This window comes from Bufo bufo, chromosome 1 (genome assembly GCF_905171765.1).
Source record: "Bufo bufo chromosome 1, aBufBuf1.1, whole genome shotgun sequence".
Classification (NCBI taxonomy): Eukaryota; Metazoa; Chordata; class Amphibia; order Anura; family Bufonidae; genus Bufo; species Bufo bufo.
Window position 1 is genome coordinate 609800324 of NC_053389.1, and position 20560 is coordinate 609820883.

Below are 20560 nucleotides of genomic sequence, written 5' to 3' on the forward strand. Positions count from 1 at the left end.
GTAAGTTTCACAAAATCTCGTTATTCCAGAATCAGTTACTATTAGACTGACTTACCCCATATTTAATAAGATTCAGCCCTTAGCAACCAGTCTGCATAAAACTGCAATTCCACTATTCAGTTAAGATGGCCGCCACTGCCCTCACCCTGAGGCTAATCCCGCCTGCCCTTACTAGCCAGTAACAATAGCCCCCCAAAAGTGTCAGTAACCAGAGCCCTCCCCCTAAAGGGTTAATCTCCTGCAGCACAAAGGGGTCCTCTTACCACATGTTGCTTTCATTTATACACTGAGCAGATGGCAGATCTCCCTTCCCTGTTGTGCGCTGCATTCTCCAGCTCTGCTGAGTGAGGGAGCGTCTGCCAAGCGCAGGGACACTGAGAAGTGCACACAGCCCAGGCACTGTTATCAGTTGCTGGGGAGGACCTGGCTTTAATCATTTACTTACAGTCCCTGGCTGTCAGTAACGTGAGCCTGCACCCTGCGTGCTCCGTCTATCTGTTTAGACGGACCATGCCTAGCAACCCTATTTTAAGCACAGGTAGAAGTAGGCAGTACAGGGAACAAAAATGTGGAATTAAGGGGTAATTGAATACACAGTGAAAAGTTGAAATAGGGCCACCAAGGTGATATTAATTACCACAATCCAATACTCAAAAAAAAATAAAAAATACGACAGTTATCCTTTAACCCCCTTAAGGACTTAGGACGTACCGGTACGGCATGTTTCCCGAGTCCTTAAGGACCCTTGACGTACCGATACGTCATGTGGTGTTCCAATCACCGCCGCCCGGCGGGCGGTGATCGGAACCCGTTGCCTGCTCAAATCATTGAGCTGTGCTTGCGGCGGTGATCGGGCGTGCCATCGGGTCCCCATGCGGCTGTAGGGGGGACCCGATGGCATGGAAGGCACACAGTAATACACACAGTATTACTCATACAGCCAATGCATTCCAATACAGAAGTATTGGAATGCATTGTAAAGGATTAGACCCCCAAAAGTTCAAGTCCCAAAGTGGGATTAGACCCCCAAGTGAAAAAAAAAAGTTTCCCCCCAAAAAAATTTCAAGTTTCAAGTAAGAATAAACAAAAACGTCATTTTCCCCAAATAAATGTAAAAAAAAATTGGTAAAGAATAGAGGGGGGAAAGAAAAAGTATACATATTAGGTATGGCCGCGTCCGTATCGACCATCTCTATAAACATATCACATGACCCCTCAGATGAACACCGAAAAAAATAAAAAATAAAAACTGTGCTAAATAAACCATTTTTTTGTCACCTTACATCACATAAAGTACAACAGCAAGCGATCAAAAAGGCGTTTGCCCACCAAAATAGTACCAATCTAACAGTCACCTCATCCCGCAAAAAATGAGCCCCTACCTGAGACAATCACCCAAAAAATAAAAAACTATGGCTCAAAATATGGAGACACTAAAACATCATTTTTTTATTTTTTTTTAAGCGGTTATTGTGTAAAACTTACATAAATGAAAAAAAAAAGTATACATATTTGGTATCACCACGTTCGTATCGACCGGCTGTATAAAAATATCACATGACCTAACCCCTCAGATGAACACCGTAAAAAATAAAAACTGTGCTAAATAAACCATTTATTGTCACCTTACATCACAAAAAGTGTAATAGCAAGCAATAAAAAAGGCACACGCACCCCAAAATAGTGCCAATAAAACAGTCATCTCATCCCGCAAAAATCATACCCTACCCAAGGTAATCGCCCAAAAACTGAAAAAAATTATGGCTCTCAGACTATGGAAACGCTAAAACATGATTTTTTTGCTTGAAAAAAGAATTCATTGTGTAAAACTTACATAAATAAAAAGAAAGTATACATATTAGGTATCGCCGCATCCGTGACAACCTGGTCTATAAAAATATCACATGATCTAACCTGTCAGATGAATGTTGTAAATAACAAAAAATAAAAACGGTGCCAAAACAGCTATTTCTTGTTATCTTGCCTGACAAAAAGTGTAATATAGAGCAACCAAAAATCATATCTACCCTAAACTAGTACCAACAATACTGCCAGCCCATCCCGTAGTTTCTAAAATGGGGCCACTTTTTTGAAGTTTCTACTCTAGGAGTGCATCAGGGGGGCTTCAAATGGGACATGGTGTCAAAAAAAAACAGTCCAGCAAAACCTGCCTTCCAAAAAACGTATGGCATTCCTTTCCTTCTGCGCTTTGCCGTGTGCCCGTACAGCAGTTTACGACCACATATGGGGTGTTTCTGTAAACTACAGAATCTGGGCCATAAATATTGAGTTTGGCTGTTAACCCTTGCTTTGTAACTGGAAAAAAAATTATAAAAATAGAAAATCTGCCAAAAAAGTTAAATTTTGAAATTGTATCTCTATTTTCCATTAATTCTTGTGGAACACCTAAAGGGTTAACAAAGTTTGTAAAATCAGTTTTGAATACCTTGAGGGGTGTAGTTTATAGAATGGGGTCATTTTTGGGTGGTTTCTATTATGTAATCCTCGCAAAGTGACTTCAGACCTGAACTGGTCCCTAAAAATGGGGTTTTTGAAAAATTTCAAGATTTGCTTCTAAACTTCTAAGCCTTGTAACATCCCCAAAAAATAAAATATCATTCCCAAAATGATCCAAACATGAAGTAGACATATAGGGAATGTAAAGTAATAACTATTTTTGGAGGTATTACTATGTATTATAGAAGTAGAGAAATTGAAACTTGGAAATTTGCAATTATTTACAAATTTTTGGTAAATTTTGGTATTTTTTTATAAATAAAAAAGAATTTTTTTTTACTTCATTTTACCAGTGTCATGAAGTACAATATGTGACGAAAAAACAATCTCAGAATGGCCTGGATAAGTCAAAGCGTTTTAAAGTTATCACCACTTAAAGTCACACTGGTCAGATTTGCAAAAAAGGGGTTAAACTGTGATATATTCAGATGTCACTCAGAATGGAGTTTACCTTTAGACTTGGCTATATTTTTATTTGATCCTTGAGTACATTTATATATAGTATTTTATACTTTGAGGCTATAGTCCTAAGGAAAAGCATATTTAGTTGTAGCAAGTAAATGATTTACTGCCTCTTTTTGCTGTTGACAGTGGCTGTTACTTGCATTGCTTGGTTCAGTGAAGATCATCCATTTGCAGTTGGGTACGCCGATGGGAAGTTATTGATTGGAAACAAAGAGCCAGTTGATAAAGGACAAGTCATTCTCATTGATGCTCATAAGGTAAGCTGTAATTTACATTCATTCATTGATTGCTAGCTGAGTCATCTTATCAAACAGCTAAAATGGTGTGTGTTTTTAGGAAATGTTTGTTAACTTGAAATGGGATCCAACTGGCCAAATACTCCTTACCTGTGCTAAAGAAGACACTGTAAAGTTGTGGGCGAACATAGATGGCGGCTGGAAAACACTTTACTTCCTGACACATCCATCCTATGTTAACACAATAGCCTGGTGTGGATTAGTGGGAAAGCCTGACAGCCCACAGCTCATGCTAGCGACGTAAGTGTCTTTCCTCTGATTCACTGCAGTAGTGTCTGTTTATTGTGCATTGTACCGTTTTTTCGTTGTTGTTTTTTTCGAGCATTTATGGTGCCTCCTGATTCCTCACTTTATTGGTTGTGAGTATGAGCGGAAGCTACACTGGGAAGCTTTGCATAGTCATTGCTGTGAACCATTTAAACTCCTACTAAATTGACAGTGATGGTGTATTCTAGTGATATGCAATACTTTATATTGGTAGGAAAACCCTTTTAAAGGGACACTGACAGGCGAAATCAGCATATATAGTTAGATATATCACATTACAGGTCTTATAGAGTCTTTTAAAAGCATATAACTATCCCCCCTGTCCACCTTATAAAGAGCGAAATATAAAGTTTTATAACCTGCATCTGCGGTCAGCAATCTGCCCAAGGGGCGGCGTTTCATGTGAAAATGCGCCCAGCCAGCCTTCCCAACTGCCATTCTTAAGCCCCGCCCAGCTCATCATTATTCACTTCGCTGGGCGGGGCTAGAACTCTCCCCAGTCCCGATCCTGCGCCTGCACAATTCAATCCTCCGGGCATCGTTCATGCCCAATCTTCTGCGCCTGCGCCCCGCCGTGCCGTCGGACGCACTATAATTAACCCCTTATATGATGTGAGTGAGCAGCGCTCACTCACATCATATAAGGGGTTAATTACAGTGCGTCCGACGGCACGGCGGGGCGCAGAAGATTGGGCATGAACGATGCCCGGAGGATTTGATGAGCTGGGCGGGGCTTAAGAACGGCAGTCGGGAAGGCTGGCTGGGCGCATTTTCACATGAAACGCCGCCCCTTGGGCAGATTGCTGAACGGAGAAGCAGGTTATAAAACTTTATATTTCGCTCTTTATAAGGTGGACAGGGGGATAGTTATATGCTTTTAAAAGACTCTATAAGACCTGTAATGTGATATATCTAACTATATATGCTGATTTCGCCTGTCAGTGTCCCTTTAAGGATGGTGGTGCTCTACATCATTGAAGTTATTTGTGTGGCTATTACATGGAGCCTTGTACTTGGGTAGCCCAGTTTAGAAAACCTATTTTCATATACCATATTATGAAATTCTGAGATAATAGAGGGAAATGTTCTGTTCAGGAACCTTATCTCTTGGTCCAGAGTGAAGTCCAACCTGCCCTTCATTACCCAGATGGCTTTTAGTTGATTTAAATGGACTCAGTAATGCTTATTGTTTTTCTGTACTGGCTCCGCCAAATTTCCCGACAGATTACAGCTAAATACTGGGTGTCCCACCAGGGGGGAAGGGGGTATTTTGATCAGAAACACTGAGTTTCCCAGCAGTGGAAGACTTAGATCATTTTAAGCTGGAGATACACATAAGACAGGGCTTGACAAATTTCCTTGGAATCTAGGAGCCAGCTAAAAAAGTTAGGAGCCAGGCAGAGCCGCGTCATAAAATCTATATTGCGATATAATTTTAAGCATGTGCGATATATTGTTTTCTATATTTGGGTGGGGGGGGGGTGTTTAAACTTTTTTTTTTTTTTTTTTTTTACTTTTTATTTAATAACTATTAGCCTCCTTAAGGGCTAGAACCCTTGTCATATTCACCATAATAGAGCTCTATTAGGGTAATTAGGACTTTACACTCTCCCTGCTGCCCTGTGCTTTGTGCACACAACAGCAGGGAGCTGACCATGGCAGCCAGCCTCTGATCAGCCCCTCCAGCCTCTGATCAGCCCCTCCAGCCCTTCCCTCTTATCAGCCCCCTCTGGTAACAAACCCACCCCCCCTCCCTCCCCAGTATTAATCATTGGTGGCAGTGGCCACAGGGTCCTCCTCCTCCCCCCTCTTCATCATTGGTGGCAGTGGGCAGTTCCGATCGGAGTCCCAGCAGTGTAATGCTGGGGCTCCGATCGGTTACCATGGCAGCCAGGACGCTACTGAAGTCCTGGCTGCGATGGTATGTTAGTGAGCAGCATTATACTCACGTGCGCCGTGATCGCCAGGAGCTCCTTCTTCTCATAGGTCTGTGTGGCGCATTGCTAATGCTATAAGCATTAGCAATGAGCCGCACAGACTGAAGAAGGAGCGCCCGGCGGCCACGGCGCACGTGAGTATAATGCTGCTCACTAACATACCATCGCAGCCAGGACTTCAGTAGCGTGACTCCTGGCTGCCATGGTAACCGATCGGAGCCCCAGCATTACACTGCTGGGACTCCGATCGGAACTGCCCACTGCCACCAATGCAGACAAACATTCCCGGCACCCGACCTCTGACAGGACGCTGTGATCCGCGCAATTAACCCCTCAACTGAGGGGTTAATCGCGCGGATCACAGTGTGCAGTCATAGAGGCCTGGATATGGCCGGCACATTGGTATTCAGGCATTCATTGGTGGCGGTGGCCACAGTCCCTCCCCTCCTCCTCCTACTCTGTTCTCATTGGTGGTCAGTGGCAGCCGCGCACAGTGTGGAGGGAGAGACTCCTCTCCTTCTCCACTGTGCCGGCTCAGGAAACCATGGTGCGCGCCGAGAGCGCATCTTTGAAAATGGGCTGACAAATACCCGAGCGCCAGGACCAAATTCCTGGTCGCCATGGCGACCTGGCGCCTGGAATTTGTCGAGCCCTGACATAAGATAACTGTTAGCCATTGACCGAACAAGTTTGGCCATCTCTTTCGATCTTCCAATACTCTGCTAAGTATTCATGTATTGTAATTGGGGAGAAGGTAGAAGGTTGCCACCAGACACCTCAGAGAGTGGCTTATCTACCCAAAAACAGAAGGATCAGGCATATTAGACAGGTAGATTTTCTGCCCTGATAATCCCTTATGAGCATTCGTAGTAACGCTCGCTAGCGATCATCTGCCATTCTAATACTGCCTCCGATAGCCCGATGAATGAGCAAACGCTCGTTCATTGGGCAATTCAGATCTTTCAGCATGCTAAAAGATCTGGATTTGTCGGCAGCAGATTGTGCTGTGTAATCGTGATCTGCTGCCGGCACACCGCTGTCCGGCATGGGAATAAGCGGAGGACATTTGAGGACCCCATTCTGCCGAGGAAATTGCTGCATGTAATAGCAGTGGTGTCCTCTGTTAGCTATCTGGTGACTGCCAGGAGGGAACGCTTCCCTCCCAACAATCGCTTGCAGTATCGGGGTGTCTAATACACCCTTTTATGTGTATGGCAAGCTTTGTTGTTGTAGACCTTTCTACAAGTAACGTTTGTCTAAACCGGAGAAGCCCTTTAATATTTATGTCAGGAAATAGGATTTGTCTCCATGTACCTAATGGGAACCAAGAGCAACAGCAGTTCTAACTACAGGACAGAGCAAAGACTTGTGATCAGGTTCGATATACTTTGATGTTAAAGTATTTAGCTGTATTTGTTTGTAACTGGTTCACAACTCCTATTTTACATATGTGAATAAGGTACTTAACAACTAATAGGGTGCTTTTCATCACAGTGGATGCCAAAATGGTCTGGTGTGCGTGTGGACAGTTCTGCAGACCACTCTGGATGCGTTTCACTCCAGATCAGCAACAACAGAAGACTGGAAGGCGCAAATTTCTAACAAGGTCAGTGATTAGAAGAGTTAGGTTGTCCCTGTATGTGCAGAACAATCAAATTTTTCAAAAATTTTCAAAATCTGATCTACAGTACTTAAAGGGATTCTATCAGCTAGTTTGAGCCTATAGAGCTGAGGACATGTGCTGCTAGATTGCCGCTAGCACGTTCACAATTTCCCATAGCTCTGAGTGCTTTTCAATCAAAAAAGGATTTTATATCTATGCAAATGAGGCAAGTAAGGAGCCCAAGGGGCTGTTACCAATGTTTCAGGAGCCCAGCCACGCCCACTGTGAAGGAGGCCAGCATTGCCCGCATCCTCCGATACTTGCCTCATTTGCATATATATAAAAAAAAATTGACTGAATAAAAGCACTAAGAGCTATGGGAAATGTATATTGTGAACGTGCTAGCAGCACATGTCCTCAGCTCTATAGGTTCAAACTAGCTGACCGAATCCCTTTAAAGTGTAATTGTGGTTTCAGATGATTTTTCAGGATAAGCTGCCATGTGTGTATGGGAGGAATATCACTATTTCTGACCATTATTTGACTTGTATGACTTACTAGCCATCACAATGGCCTGTGTGTCTCTGTGCTTGTCTCCAGTGGACCGTCACTTCTTTCCCTCCTCTTTCTTCTTCTACCCTCTCCATAGCTTTTTTTTTTTTTTTTGGGCTGTAGATGTAATCTGATCCTTCAGTGAGCTGCTGTCTCATCTTCACTGAAGCTGGATTTCAGCAGTGAATTGAGAGATAAGGCCCCCAAACATATTAGTGTATTGTTGGCTCAACCTGCCAAGAATGGCGGCTTCGGCCAACAATCTAATATGTATGGGGAGCTCCCGATCATCATCTGTCAAGGGAGAGAAAGATCAGGCAAACTGATATTTTAGTTTTCCTGGGAGATTAGCTAGCGCCAGAAGTGTCTACCTTTAGCTTTCTCCACTCTCAGCATTAAATACACATGCATGTTCAGCCGAGCCGACTGTATATGGTAGATTCGGGAGAGATGGCTGTCGACAGCTACTGAAAGTGTATTGCTGCCCTTAGTGAAGCAGCACAGGAATCTGAAGAACCATTTTTCCCTTTTAAGATTTATAACTAAAAAAATCTTAGTATTACTTGTACTATTAACTTGGGAAAAAATCCAAACTACATGTCCTCTTTAACAAATCCCAGGACCAGGTAAGCATTGCACCTAGAAATACTATAAATTTGTCTATGAAAGTACCATTTTCCTTGTTATAAAAAAAAAATATTAATGTAACAGGACCTCGAATTCCATCTGATTGTATATTATATGAATCCCTCATTGATCTGAAAGGAAAAAAGGAAACGAATATGAATTATAGTAGCCTAAACAATAAGTGATTTCTTCTTTGTTTCTAATGATGATGACTCCTTGTTGTGTTTTCATCTTAGGAGTTTTGCAGGAAGCCTGAGGACATCCGATGTGCTTACAAGTTTAAAGGCCACATTACTCCTGTCCGTACCGTGTCTTTCAGTCATGATGGGCTCGCCTTGGTGTCTGGTGGGCTTGGTGGCCTAATGAATATTTGGTCCTTAAGGGTAAGGCTAAATAAGCTGTAGGGAAAAAAAAGTATTTTGTAATGTATATGCTTTTCACATATCAGATGTTTCATTTTGTTGTGTTTTGTTTAAGGATGGTTCCATTTTGCAGTCTGTTGTAACCGGCTCTGGAGCGGTGACCACCACTACTTGGATTCCTGAAGTGGGAGTTGCTGCCTGCTCGAATCGTTCAAAGGTAAGCATCCCATTCTTTTTAGTCATCCCATTCTCTCTTTAGAACTGTTTTAAGAGGGACTTTGCCTAGAATATTTCTTATTATTTTTGTAGTCCTTCTTAATCATTCTTAATTAAGGCTGTATTACATTGGCAGATATTTTGGCCAATAATCGCTTACGAGCATTTACACGAATGCTAGTTAGCGATCATCTTGCAGTGTAATACTGCTGCCAACTGCCCAATGAATGAGCAAATTCTTATTCAACGGGCAATTCTGATTTATAATTTTTTTCAAAGTAAAAATCAACGCATGCCGGCAGCAGATCGTGGTATCTACTTACGATCTGCCGCCGGCAAACCACTAGACAGTATGGGGACGAGCAATAGCATAGCTGCGGAGAAAATCGCTGCGTGTAATAGCAGTGGTCTCCTCCGCTAGCTAGCAAGCGATTGCCGGGAGGGAACACTTCCCGACGATCGCTTGCTGGGCTGCCTGTCTTTACATCTAAGACATCAGTACATGACTATTGTAAGTGGTTTCAGTTCAGTACTTGAATTTTGTGTATAGTGAGTATCTACTATTGCTTTGCAGGATGTTCTGGTGGTAAATTGCACACCAGAGTGGATGTCCTCCAATCACGTTCTAGCTACCTGCAGAACTGCGCTGAAGCACCAAGGGATTTCAGGACTGAACATGGCACCATGTATGCAAACTTTCTTAGAGCGCCTACCCATCATGCTTCAGGAACAGTATGCATATGAGAAGGTATTGCAGAAGCAGTGGCCACAATACCTGTGCTGTAAATTGTTTCTCTTTTTACCCTACAAGTTTTTTTTGTTTTTAAAAGACTATAATGTTCTAAAATTCTAATTGTTTATGCTGTAAATTCTAATAACTTATCTTACGCTTTCATCGTTTAGCAGTGCATAATAGATTTATCTTGTTTTCTATTTGATTTGTTGTTTGGAAACTCACATGTTATTCTTGGTGTCTCATTTTTTAGCCTCACGTTGTGTGTGGGGACCAATTGGTGCACAGCCCCTATATGCAATGCCTAGCATCATTGGCTGTGGGATTGAATCTGGACCAGCTTCTGTGTAATCCACCTATACCTCCTCACCACCGCCTAGCCCCACCAGAGCCTGCCTCATGGAACCCAGCAGAATGGGCATGGCTGGAGTGTTTTTCTACCACCATTAAAGCAGCTGAAGCTCTGGCTAGGGGAGCACCATTCCCGGAATCCTTCGCTGTCCCCGACCTGGAACCAGTTCCAGAGGAAGAACTAACACTTCTAATGGTAGGAAAGCTGCTTTGTGAGTCAGTAGACTTTACTTGGCAGTCTTAATTAAATGATGATTTTTACAAGAACATAGTTAACTACTAGGACAACTTTTTTTATGTTTTAGTTTGATTTAGTTTTAGCAGAAAGTAATAGTGACTAACAAACATCATATTAAAAGTATACTAGAACAGATCTCCACAATGCAGATTTGTTGTAGACATTTTTGCAGCTAACCCTATCATCTGAATGGGGTTTACAGTAATACATGCACGTATTGCAGAAACATCCTCATTTAGGCTGTGTTCATATCACATTAGGGTTCCATTGTAACAAAAACCTGTACATTAACGTATACAGTTTTTTTTGTTTTTTTTTCTGTTCCTGTAGAGTCCAGAAAAAGAGTATTGTACTATGCTTATGATTTCTCCCCCCCCCCCAAATATACCGTATATACTCAAGTATAAGACGAGTTTTTTGGCACATATTTTTGTGCTCAAAAAGCCTCCTCGTCTTATACTCGAGTCTAGGTCTTGGCTCCGGTAATACAGGCAGTGCGGGGGGCGGCGCTCACTCACTGACGTCACGCGCCTGCGCCGCCTAGTGGGAGAAGGCGCGTGACGTCAGTGAGTGAGCGCCGCTCCCCGCACTGCCTGTATTACCGGAGCAAAGACAAAGTAAGATATCGTTGAAATATACTGCTGTGAGCGTCGGGGGATCTGTGGATGGCACTGTAGGGCAGGGCTCGACAAATCCCAGGTCGCCATGGCGACCAGAAATTTAGTCCTGGCGCTTGGGTATTTGTCAGCCCGTTTTCAAAGGTGCCCGGGCGATGGGTGCGGAGCTGCCGTTCTGTCCGGAGGCAGCACCGTGTGAAGCAGCTCCTCAGTCAGTGAGTCACAGCACACAGAGAGCGAGACGCTGGCAGCAGGGAGGGGAGGGGCTCGGGAGGAGTGTAATCTGATCCTAGAGTGGAAGCTGCTTCTGCCAGCCCCTCCCCGCCCACCAACCAATCAGAGCTGAGGCAAGCACTAGCAGCTCTAGGTCACTGACACAAGTACAGGAGGGAGTCTAGAAAGAATCGAATGAGTCTCAGGTTAAAAGAATCTGAAGATCCGATTAGTTAGTGACTCATTCGATTCTTTGAGTTAAAAGAACAGGTTACACTGAGGCTGTCGGCTGATGCTTTTGTTGCAGCAGTGATCAGATTAAGGGACAGGAGCAGAGAGATAAAAGTGACAGGACACAGTTTAGATTACAGGTTGAATTAACCCTTTAGGATCAAATTGGCTTCTCAAGGAGATATACATGTTAAAAGGCATCCCTTCTTCTGTCTCATTCAGTAGCTATATAACTAAGGGTACTTTCACACTTGCGGCAGGACGGATCCGGCAGGCTGTTCACCCTGTCGGATCCGTCCTTCCGCTGTTTCGCCGGACCACCGCTCCGTCCCCATTGACTATAATGGGGGCAGAGCTCTGGCGCAGCACGGCAGTGCATGGTGAAAGGCCGCCGGACTAAAAGTACTGCATGTCCAACTTTTTAGTCCGGCGGCCTCTCACCGCGAACTGCCGTGCTGTGCCGGAGCTCCACCCCCGTCCCCATTATAGTCAATAGGGTCCGGGGACGGAGCGGCGGTATATGCAACATGGTATACAGCATTATTGGGGGGCTCTATGGAAAAGTGGGGGGGGGAGCACTATGGGGGCACCTACTGGGGGCTTTATGACGCGGCTCCGCCTGGCTCCTAACTTTTTTAGCTGGCTCCTAGATTCCAAGGAAATTTGTCAAGCCCTGCTGTAGGGGGATCTGTGGATGGCACTGTAGGGGGATCTGTGGATGGCACTGTAGGGGGATCTGTGGATGGCACTGTAGGGGGATCTGTGGATGGCACTGTAGGGGGGATCTGTGGATGGCACTGTAGGGGGATCTGTGGATGGCAGTGCCATCCACAGATCCCCCTACAGTGCCATCCACAGATACCCCCTCCCCTAAACAGTGCCATCATGGCACTGTTTAGGGGAGGGGGGATCTGTGGATGGCACTGTTTAGGGGGGATCTGTGGATGGCACTGTTTAGGGGGGAGATCTGTGGATGGCTCCCTGTATTTAATGCAGAGTGTGTGTGTATATAATGCACACACTCTGCATTAAATACAGGGAGTCACCCTCTTGCAGATGTGTGTGTATAATGTATTATTATATTATATACACATACACTCTGCATTATAGCTGCATTTCGCACCCTAGTCTTATACTCGAGTCAATAATTTTTCCCATTTTTTTGGGGTAAAATTAGGGGCTCGGCTTATACTCGGGTCGGCTTATACTCGAGTATATACGGTATATGTTTACCATGGGACAAAAACATGGTATGAACAAATGTATAGAACTCATCTGCTGCATGTGAACATACCCGTAAAATATATATATTTTTTTTATTAGCTCTAGTTTGTATACAGCGTTTTTAGACTTGTTATCCATTCATCACTGCAATATATGGAAATTGTGTATTTTCTAATAAGATACATAAAGGGAATTGACACAGCTAGTTCTAATATATATTGCTTTTGGTGTCAGTAGTATAGTGCATTTCTGACAGAGAATTATTCTTGCATAAAATCTAAATGTTTTCATATTTTTTTCCTCAAAGCTTGTATGCCATTTCTCCTGAACATATTTATTCAGATGCATTACTATGTCCACAGGATAACAGCAAGTGGATTAATGGGACAGATGAACAAATTATGTCATGGGCCATCTCCAGGCCAGAGGTGAGTAGCCCCACATGAAAGAGTATATTTTATTTATTTCTGCATACTCCTGTGCTGAGAACTCCTTCTGATGCCTTGCATTATCATCTGACAGTCGGCTCACAGGGTTGGATATATCTAAACCTAGTCTCCTACTGTGGACAGAGCAGTGAGGGAGGGCTCCTGCTACTGACGGCTGCCTTACAGCAAGGGATGGGTCTCATTTGATTTTTGTGAGCAGATAAATAGCTGTTTACTGGGACTCCATTTAATGTGTCATTAGAAAATGACCTATTGTTTAAATCAAGTTTTTATGTTAAACATATTTAAAATAATTTTTGGTGATATTTTTAATTAACATGTCGCTATCGATATTTTAAAATAATCCTAAAATCCAGTAGTTTTCGTACAGACCACAAAGCCACTTTTGTCTGTTCAGATTAATTTTTAACCTGTCTCCTCCTTATCATTAGAATCAGGATGACAAATATTACCATATATATATACTGTGAGCGGGACTGGTGTTCTGAGCCTGGGTGCGGCGTCCCGCACTGTCTCTGGCTCAGAAGTCACTTGCCCACCGACCACGGATGTCTTCTGTAGGTGTCCCGGACAGATTGTTCGTGCGGTTCAGCTCTCTGCCTTGCGGCGTCCCTCGTGGTTCCACTGGGGATCCACTGGTTTAGTTTGAATGGCCTAGGTTGTAAAGTATACGGAGCGCTCCTATTTTTGGTCTTAAACGTTAATACACAATGATCCTCCACAACGGACACTTCCGGGTCCGCAATTCCGATCCCGAAAAAAAAATAGAACATGTCCTATTCTTGTCCGCAATTGCGGACAAGAATAGGCATTTTCTATTAAGTGCCGGTGATGTGCGGTCCGCAAAATGCGAAACGCACATTGCCGGTGTCCGTGTTATGTGGATCCGCAAAACATACACGGACGTGTGAATGGACCCTTAGTCAAAGTCGTTGTAGAGCATGAGCCTTAAAGGGATGGGGTTTTTTTTCCCTCTACAATCAGTGTCCTACTTTTCTTCACAGGATTGGCATCTTGGAGGCAAGTGTGATGTATTTCTGTGGGGAGCTGGACGGCATGGACAACTAGCGGAGGCAGGCAGAAATGTGATGATCCCATCTGCAGCAGCCTCCTTCTCTCAGGCACAGCAGGTATATTGGGGATATGGGGGAAGAGTTTGTGCGGGGAAGGGGGTATAGTTGGTAAGATGGAACCATTTTTATCTTACAAGCACCATGCAATGACTAGTTGTTTTGCATAGTATCCAGTTAAGTAAAGTTCACACTATTGGATAGTGCTTTCACTATTGTTCACGGTGATTTTACTTATCCATCTACACTTGTTCCCAGGTCATCTGTGGTCAAAATTGTACCTTTGTCATCCAAGCTAATGGCACTGTGTTAGCCTGTGGAGAGGGTAGTTATGGTCGTCTTGGTCAAGGTAATTCGGATGACCTTCATGTACTGACTGTCATCTCTGCTCTTCAAGGTAAAGTATACCTGATGCATTTTAGAGCGCACACAACTAAAATCATAATGGATTAATTTGCTTGAAAATTAATATAAGGACAGTTTTATAGAGACATGATAGAAAAGACATTGATTTAAATGTACTATATAGTCACTTAGTCTCAAAAATTGTATTTCTGCATATGTTTCATATGAAGAGACTATAATATCGGGCATTGCCTGGATAAATGAGGAGTGCATGAAAACAATACACTAAACTATGCAAACGCATACACATGCCAATTGGCAGCACCTCTGTATCACAATCCAGTATCCTTTATTAAAGGGGTTGTCCAAGTTATTATTATTATTGATCACCTATCGTCAGGGTAGGTGATCAATATCACCAAGAAAATGGTGTAATGAGGAAACCTTTCTGTACAAAAAGTAATGAGCATCAACAAGAAAGGCGAAAAAGTGACCTAGGGAAAACCGAAGTGTAGGTTATTCAAATCATAAGGGGCTACCCCTGCGATATACCCCATGCTTATGGTGGATATTTTGACTTCCTCAAGGCTAAGGTATTTTTCGCATTGCTGTAGCTAATCTACAGCAGTTATGTAAATAAGCGTATTAAGAAATGTCATTTTGTCATACGATAAAGGAGTTGAAAGTAAATACCTTATCTACTCCTGTTTATGGGCGAGCCCGAACGAACACTCCCGAGTGCGATTGATGTGATAGAGAAGTTTGGCACTTACTCGGCCTTGCACATAAACTGGACGAAATCTGCTGTTATGCCTCTCTGGACACATGATTGGCCGGGAAGTTTTCATAACTTACCAGTGGTGGATCACTTTAAATACCTTGGTATAGTAATCACAAGGGACCCCCACGTGTCGGTGGCAAGAAATATAGACCCTATAGAATCTCTGTTCATTGATAAGTTTAAGACCTGGAAGTCTATGCCGCTTTCGGTAATGGGAAGATTGAACTTAGTCAAAATGATATTACTTCCAAAGGGTCTTTACCTCCTGTCACATGCATGTGCTGCAGTCTCCAAAGCCTTCTTTGACAGATTGCATTCATTAACGGCGGCCTTCGTTTGGGGTAAGGCTAGAAGGAAGCTCTCCTTGAGTGTACTACAGAGATCCAAGCTTCAAGGGGGGGCAGCCTTGCCTGACTTTTTCCTATACTATATAGCTGGTCAGCTGAAGTACATTGCGGCATGGGTGAAACAAGGGGACCTGCCGGGGCCGCAATACTGGCTGAAAGAGTATCTTAACTTGACTACCTTGTGGCCTGTGCTGGAGTCTCCGGGCTTAGTTTCTGGGAGGCTACTTCCTGCTCATAGGTTGGCTAATCAAGTCTGGAAAGCAGCCAAACTTATCTCATACAAAGATTTGCCTGATGCAGTTCCAATCTGGGACAATCCCATGTTCCCGCACCTAGCAGACCTGGAGGGTTCGAGGGTTTGGAAAGGGTGTGGAGTCCAGTCCCTGGAGGACTTGTATGTTGGGGGTGTGTTAAGATCTCTGCAGAAATTACAGGAGAAGTTTGAGATTCCCCACACTCTCTTCTTTAGGTACCTTCAATTGAGACATGCCCTAAGTGCTCAGTTTAGCGGCGCGAACCGTAACATCTCCAAGTATCCCTTGATAGGGGTGTTAGGATCCCAGGGCCCCAATGGTATCATATCTGTGCTGTACACACATCTGTTAGGAGACCGCATGCTACTCCAACCCCTGGAGGTAGAGGGAAAGTGGAAAGCTTCCATCCCCACGCTTGATGCTGAGGAATGGGAAGAAGCTCTGTTAGTGCCCGCCAAGGTCTCTCCATCGGTGAATAATAGACTAACTCAGCTGTTCATACTGATAAAAGCTATTTATCCCCTCTCAGATTGTACAGAATGGGGAGATCGCCTAGCAGCAGGTGCCATAGATGTCAGGAGGAAAGAGCTGATTTCTGGCATTTGATTTGGGGCTGTAGTCACCTACAGGCCTTTTGGGAAAGAGTTGTAAATGTCCTGTCGGTATTGGCCCCTGCCCTGATAGCAGTCTGTCCTAAAATATGCATCCTAGGAGTGTTAGATGAGGGATTGTGGACGCATCATCAGAGTGTTTCTAGGGGAGGCCCTGTTCCTGGCTAGGAAGGCGATAGCGTTGAGATGGATGGCTGACAGACCCCCCACAGTCACTCAGTGGAAAGCATTAGTAAATCATGCTATCTCTATGGAGAAAGTAGTTTACGCCCATAGAAAGTGCCCGCAGAAATTTCAGAAGGTGTGGGGAGAGTGGTGCTCATCTTCTCAGACCTTGCATCCTACACATATGTACTCTGTGCAGGGGGAGCCCTGATTGCAATACCCCACTAACTGATATTCTGTAAGGACGTAATAAGTGTCTGTATAGTATGCAATGGAACACAATTTTCTGTCGATTTTGATGTGATTGCTTCTTATGTGAGATATCGTCTCTTTTTGTCATGCTCTTGGATAGTGTACTGTGAAGTCTGTGACTCCCCTGCGTGGGCTGTAACGGCTTCTTGATGTCATGATTCATGCCTCTTGTTAAACTTCAATAAAACGAGTAAAAAAAAAAAAAAGAAAGTAAATACCTTAAAAGCACCTATTCTGCTATATGCAGTTAGACAAATAGATAATGTCACAGCGACCACTTCCATAGGAGCTAATTGCTAAATCCTCGTCTTGACAAACCAATGGATTGGTTGACATTATAAAACTGATTTCTGATTGTGTTTCGTTTCATAGGATTTGTGGTGACACAGCTAGTGACCTCCTGCGGTTCAGATGGACACTCTATGGCGCTGACTGAGAGTGGAGAAGTGTTTAGCTGGGGAGATGGAGATTATGGAAAACTGGGCCATGGAAACAGTGATAGGCAAAGACGACCAAGGCAAATTGAAGCTTTACAAGGAGAGGAGGTTGTACAGGCAAGTCTTAACATTGCAGCGTGACAACAAAATATTTGGTTAGATTTGGATGTAATAGCAATGTTACTAGCACCATTTCATGTTCTCTCTTTTACTATCAAGTATGAACTCTTTCTCCAATGTGTATATGTGTGTGTGTATATATATATATATATATATATATATATATATACACCAATAAATGACTCACAGAAGTGAGTACCCGTGCCAAGCCTGCACGTAAAGTAAGACACCAAAAAAGAGAAATAGGGCTAGCACAAATAGTAGTAAGTATGGACGCATGGGACACCACTGATCACTCAATATATAAAGGCTGGAAAAGTCACGTAGTATATACATAACCCCAAATAGGTATCTAGAACATATGACAAGCCAAAGCTATGAGAACAGAGTACAAATCAGATACAGTACAAAGAAGTATAAAGTGCATAGTGCAAATCTAATAGAGTACATAGGTCTATTATACTAAACTGTCCACTAGAGAGCCATAAAATAAATACCTGAGTGGTCAGCGTCACAATGCATATACGTTTGGGTTCTGTTAACATTATCATCATGGCTTGCATTTTTGACTGTTCACCTTAATTTATTAAGGCTCTGTCAAATTTCTGCAAATTTTTAGAGGGTTTTTTTTTGTTTGCTTTTTTAACGGTAAGAATGTTTCTACAGACTGTGCGTTTCTTGCCAGTAAAAAAAAAAAACAAAGGACAGGAACTAAGTGGCAGTGTGAACAGAGCCTTAGATTGAGATGCATACAGTGTAATGAATTGTGCTCTTGTCTGTTCTGAACCAAATTCCAGATGTCTTGTGGCTTCAAGCACTCAGCCGTGGTGACAGCAGATGGGAAACTTTTCACATTTGGAAATGGAGATTATGGTCGTCTGGGTTTAGGGAATACATCCAACAAGAAGCTGCCTGAACGTGTGACAGCCCTTGAAGGATTTCACATTGGACAGGTAATGTGGTCGAAATAATAATTCACTTAAAGGAGTTGTCTGAGTTATTAAAAAATCAACTTAAATGCAATTGTTGTAAAATAAAAAGAGGTAATATACTTACCAGTTTTATACTCCATCGCTTATAGCACTACTGCATCAGAACTTTCCCCCAGGAGTTGGTGGCATAGCCATATACCCAAAGTGACTGCTGCAGCCAATCACTGGCTACATTGGTCTTGTGCCATCAGGGGCAGACTGGCCATAGACCACACAGGAAAAGTTCCTTGTGGGCTGATGCCCTGAGGGCTGCCCAAGCCCTCCTCATGGCTGCCAGTCGGGTACATAGTGATCTGATGCTAGGAGTATCTGATGCTGATGCACCGGGCTGGCAGAAGATAGTGCCCTCCTGCATTCAGCTGTATCACCCTCCTCAGGACAGTGATAGAGTTGAATACTGCAGCACTGTGTATTTGGTTCTTCTGTGGCCATGTTTTGTGCTGTACTACAGTATTGCTGGCCCGCCTACTTATATTGGCCCTGCCTTCTGTCAATTTGAACCTGCCTACAACATGGGGCCACATTTAGTTTTTTTCATGGCCACTTTAAGTTCTCAGTCTGCCCCAGTGGGCCATATACTGCTGAGACTGATGCTTGGCTGCAGTGGTCATTTTGGGTTTTCCTGGCTTTGGGCTGCTTTTTGAATACCTCTTACAACCCCTTAAATTTTTTTTTTTATTATCAGTGCATGCGTCTTTAGATTTGTCTTTGCAACAAATATTGTTTGTTCTCTTTTCAGACTGCATCCTCATAATATGTAGAAAGTAAAAGATAAGTCTGTGCTTTTAATACCACCTATCAGAAATGTCATCTCCTTTTGTATATTTCAGGTGGCCTGTGGGCTGAACCATACTTTATCTGTGTCTGCTGATGGATTACTGGTCTGGGCGTTTGGAGATGGAGATTATGGAAAACTTGGCTTGGGAAACTCAACTGCAAAATCTTCACCACAGGTTATTTTTTTTGTTGTTTGTTTTTTATTATACTGCTCCCTGTAGAATTTGGAAACTTCTTTTTTTTTATTATATGTAGAAAGTAACTCCTGAAATTCTATTTTGAACACGTTTCTAGTTTTGTACTTGATAATGCGCTGAATAGTGTTGTTTCTGTTTAGAAAGTAGACACTCTGTGTGGAATTGGCATTAAGAAGGTGGCATGTGGGACACAGTTCTCTGTTGCACTGACTAAAGATGGCCATGTCTACACGTTTGGTCAAGGTGAGCATTTTAATTGTTAATATCCCTCATATTATTTCATCTTAATGTTCACTCATCTTGCACAATTACTAAGGCTGAGTTCACCTCTGCGTTGGAGTCTCTGTTCAGGGCCTCTCACAGATTCCGTCAAAACTAGTGGACAAAAAAGGTCCTCTAAGTTTTTCCGCTAAAAGAGCAGACTCCTAAACGGAAAACAGACAGACACCATTATTGGAGTCTTTTCGGCACTGTTCCATTTAGTTATATGCCAAATTTGGCATTGCCAATATTTCTCGCTCGTATCATTTGGGGACACAGGAGACCATGGGTATAGCTGCTGCTGCCACTAGGAGGCGACACTAAGTAAAAAAAAGTGTTAGCTCTTCCTCTCAGCTAATCAGTTTTAGCTTAGTGTCTGTAGGAGGCAGACCTCCCTGCTTGGCAGGACAGCTGCTACCATTTTCTTTTCTTATTTTACTTTCTTCCCCTATAGGTACGGGAAACAGAGACACTTCACCTCTCTGTTTACCCAGGGAGAAAGGCCGGTGTTGGTTCCCCTCACTGCCCAACCTCCCCTAAGAAGGCAAAGTGGACCAGGGCAGCCTAGCTCCCCTGCATCCCGCCATCCATGAGGTCACCTGCATTTCTGCAGTCTCCACCACCTCCCCCTGTCACTCACCCCTCCACCCCACCACCCCACCTCTCCATTGTTCTCTTCCTTCCCCATTCCACTGAAGTGCTCCTTTCAGCAGCATTCCCTCCCGGCCTGGACTTTCTCCTTTGCGGCACCCCTTCCCCACCCCCTTCCCTCCAGGGCCGGCCGATAGCATTTCCCAGCAGTCACATTCCCTCCCAGGTAAACCGCTGAACCTTGCTACCGGGCATCCTGTGTGCCCGTCCCAGGCCCCTTGATCCAGGATTTGGCCATCTCACGGCTGTTCATCCTGTCCTTCGTTCTGGCGGGAAGTTATTCCGGTCTGCTCGCTCCTACGCGAGTCCCCGGCTTTGTGTATGGGGTGGGGGGGGATCTGCCCCACCCCAGGCACGAAATCTTCACCCCAAGACATTCCCCTCCTCCAGGAGCCTGCCGAG

The 20560-nt window shown here is 43.7% G+C and overlaps 1 protein-coding gene across 6 annotated transcripts in view; it reads left to right on the plus strand.

The window, feature by feature from the left end:
* Positions 1-20560, plus strand: part of HERC1 (HECT and RLD domain containing E3 ubiquitin protein ligase family member 1) — a 186126-nt gene that overhangs the window by 151169 nt on the left and 14397 nt on the right. For all 6 annotated transcript variants that reach the window (XM_040413647.1, XM_040413648.1, XM_040413649.1 and 3 more), the window contains exons 56-69: positions 3109-3239; positions 3319-3518; positions 6977-7088; positions 8501-8647; positions 8742-8843; positions 9417-9590; positions 9829-10122; positions 12812-12877; positions 13903-14028; positions 14227-14365; positions 17096-17277; positions 18078-18233; positions 19103-19225; positions 19387-19489. In XM_040413647.1, coding sequence (XP_040269581.1) covers positions 3109-3239; positions 3319-3518; positions 6977-7088; positions 8501-8647; positions 8742-8843; positions 9417-9590; positions 9829-10122; positions 12812-12877; positions 13903-14028; positions 14227-14365; positions 17096-17277; positions 18078-18233; positions 19103-19225; positions 19387-19489 — 2055 coding nt within the window. The remainder of the gene's footprint in view (positions 1-3108; positions 3240-3318; positions 3519-6976; positions 7089-8500; positions 8648-8741; positions 8844-9416; positions 9591-9828; positions 10123-12811; positions 12878-13902; positions 14029-14226; positions 14366-17095; positions 17278-18077; positions 18234-19102; positions 19226-19386; positions 19490-20560) is intronic.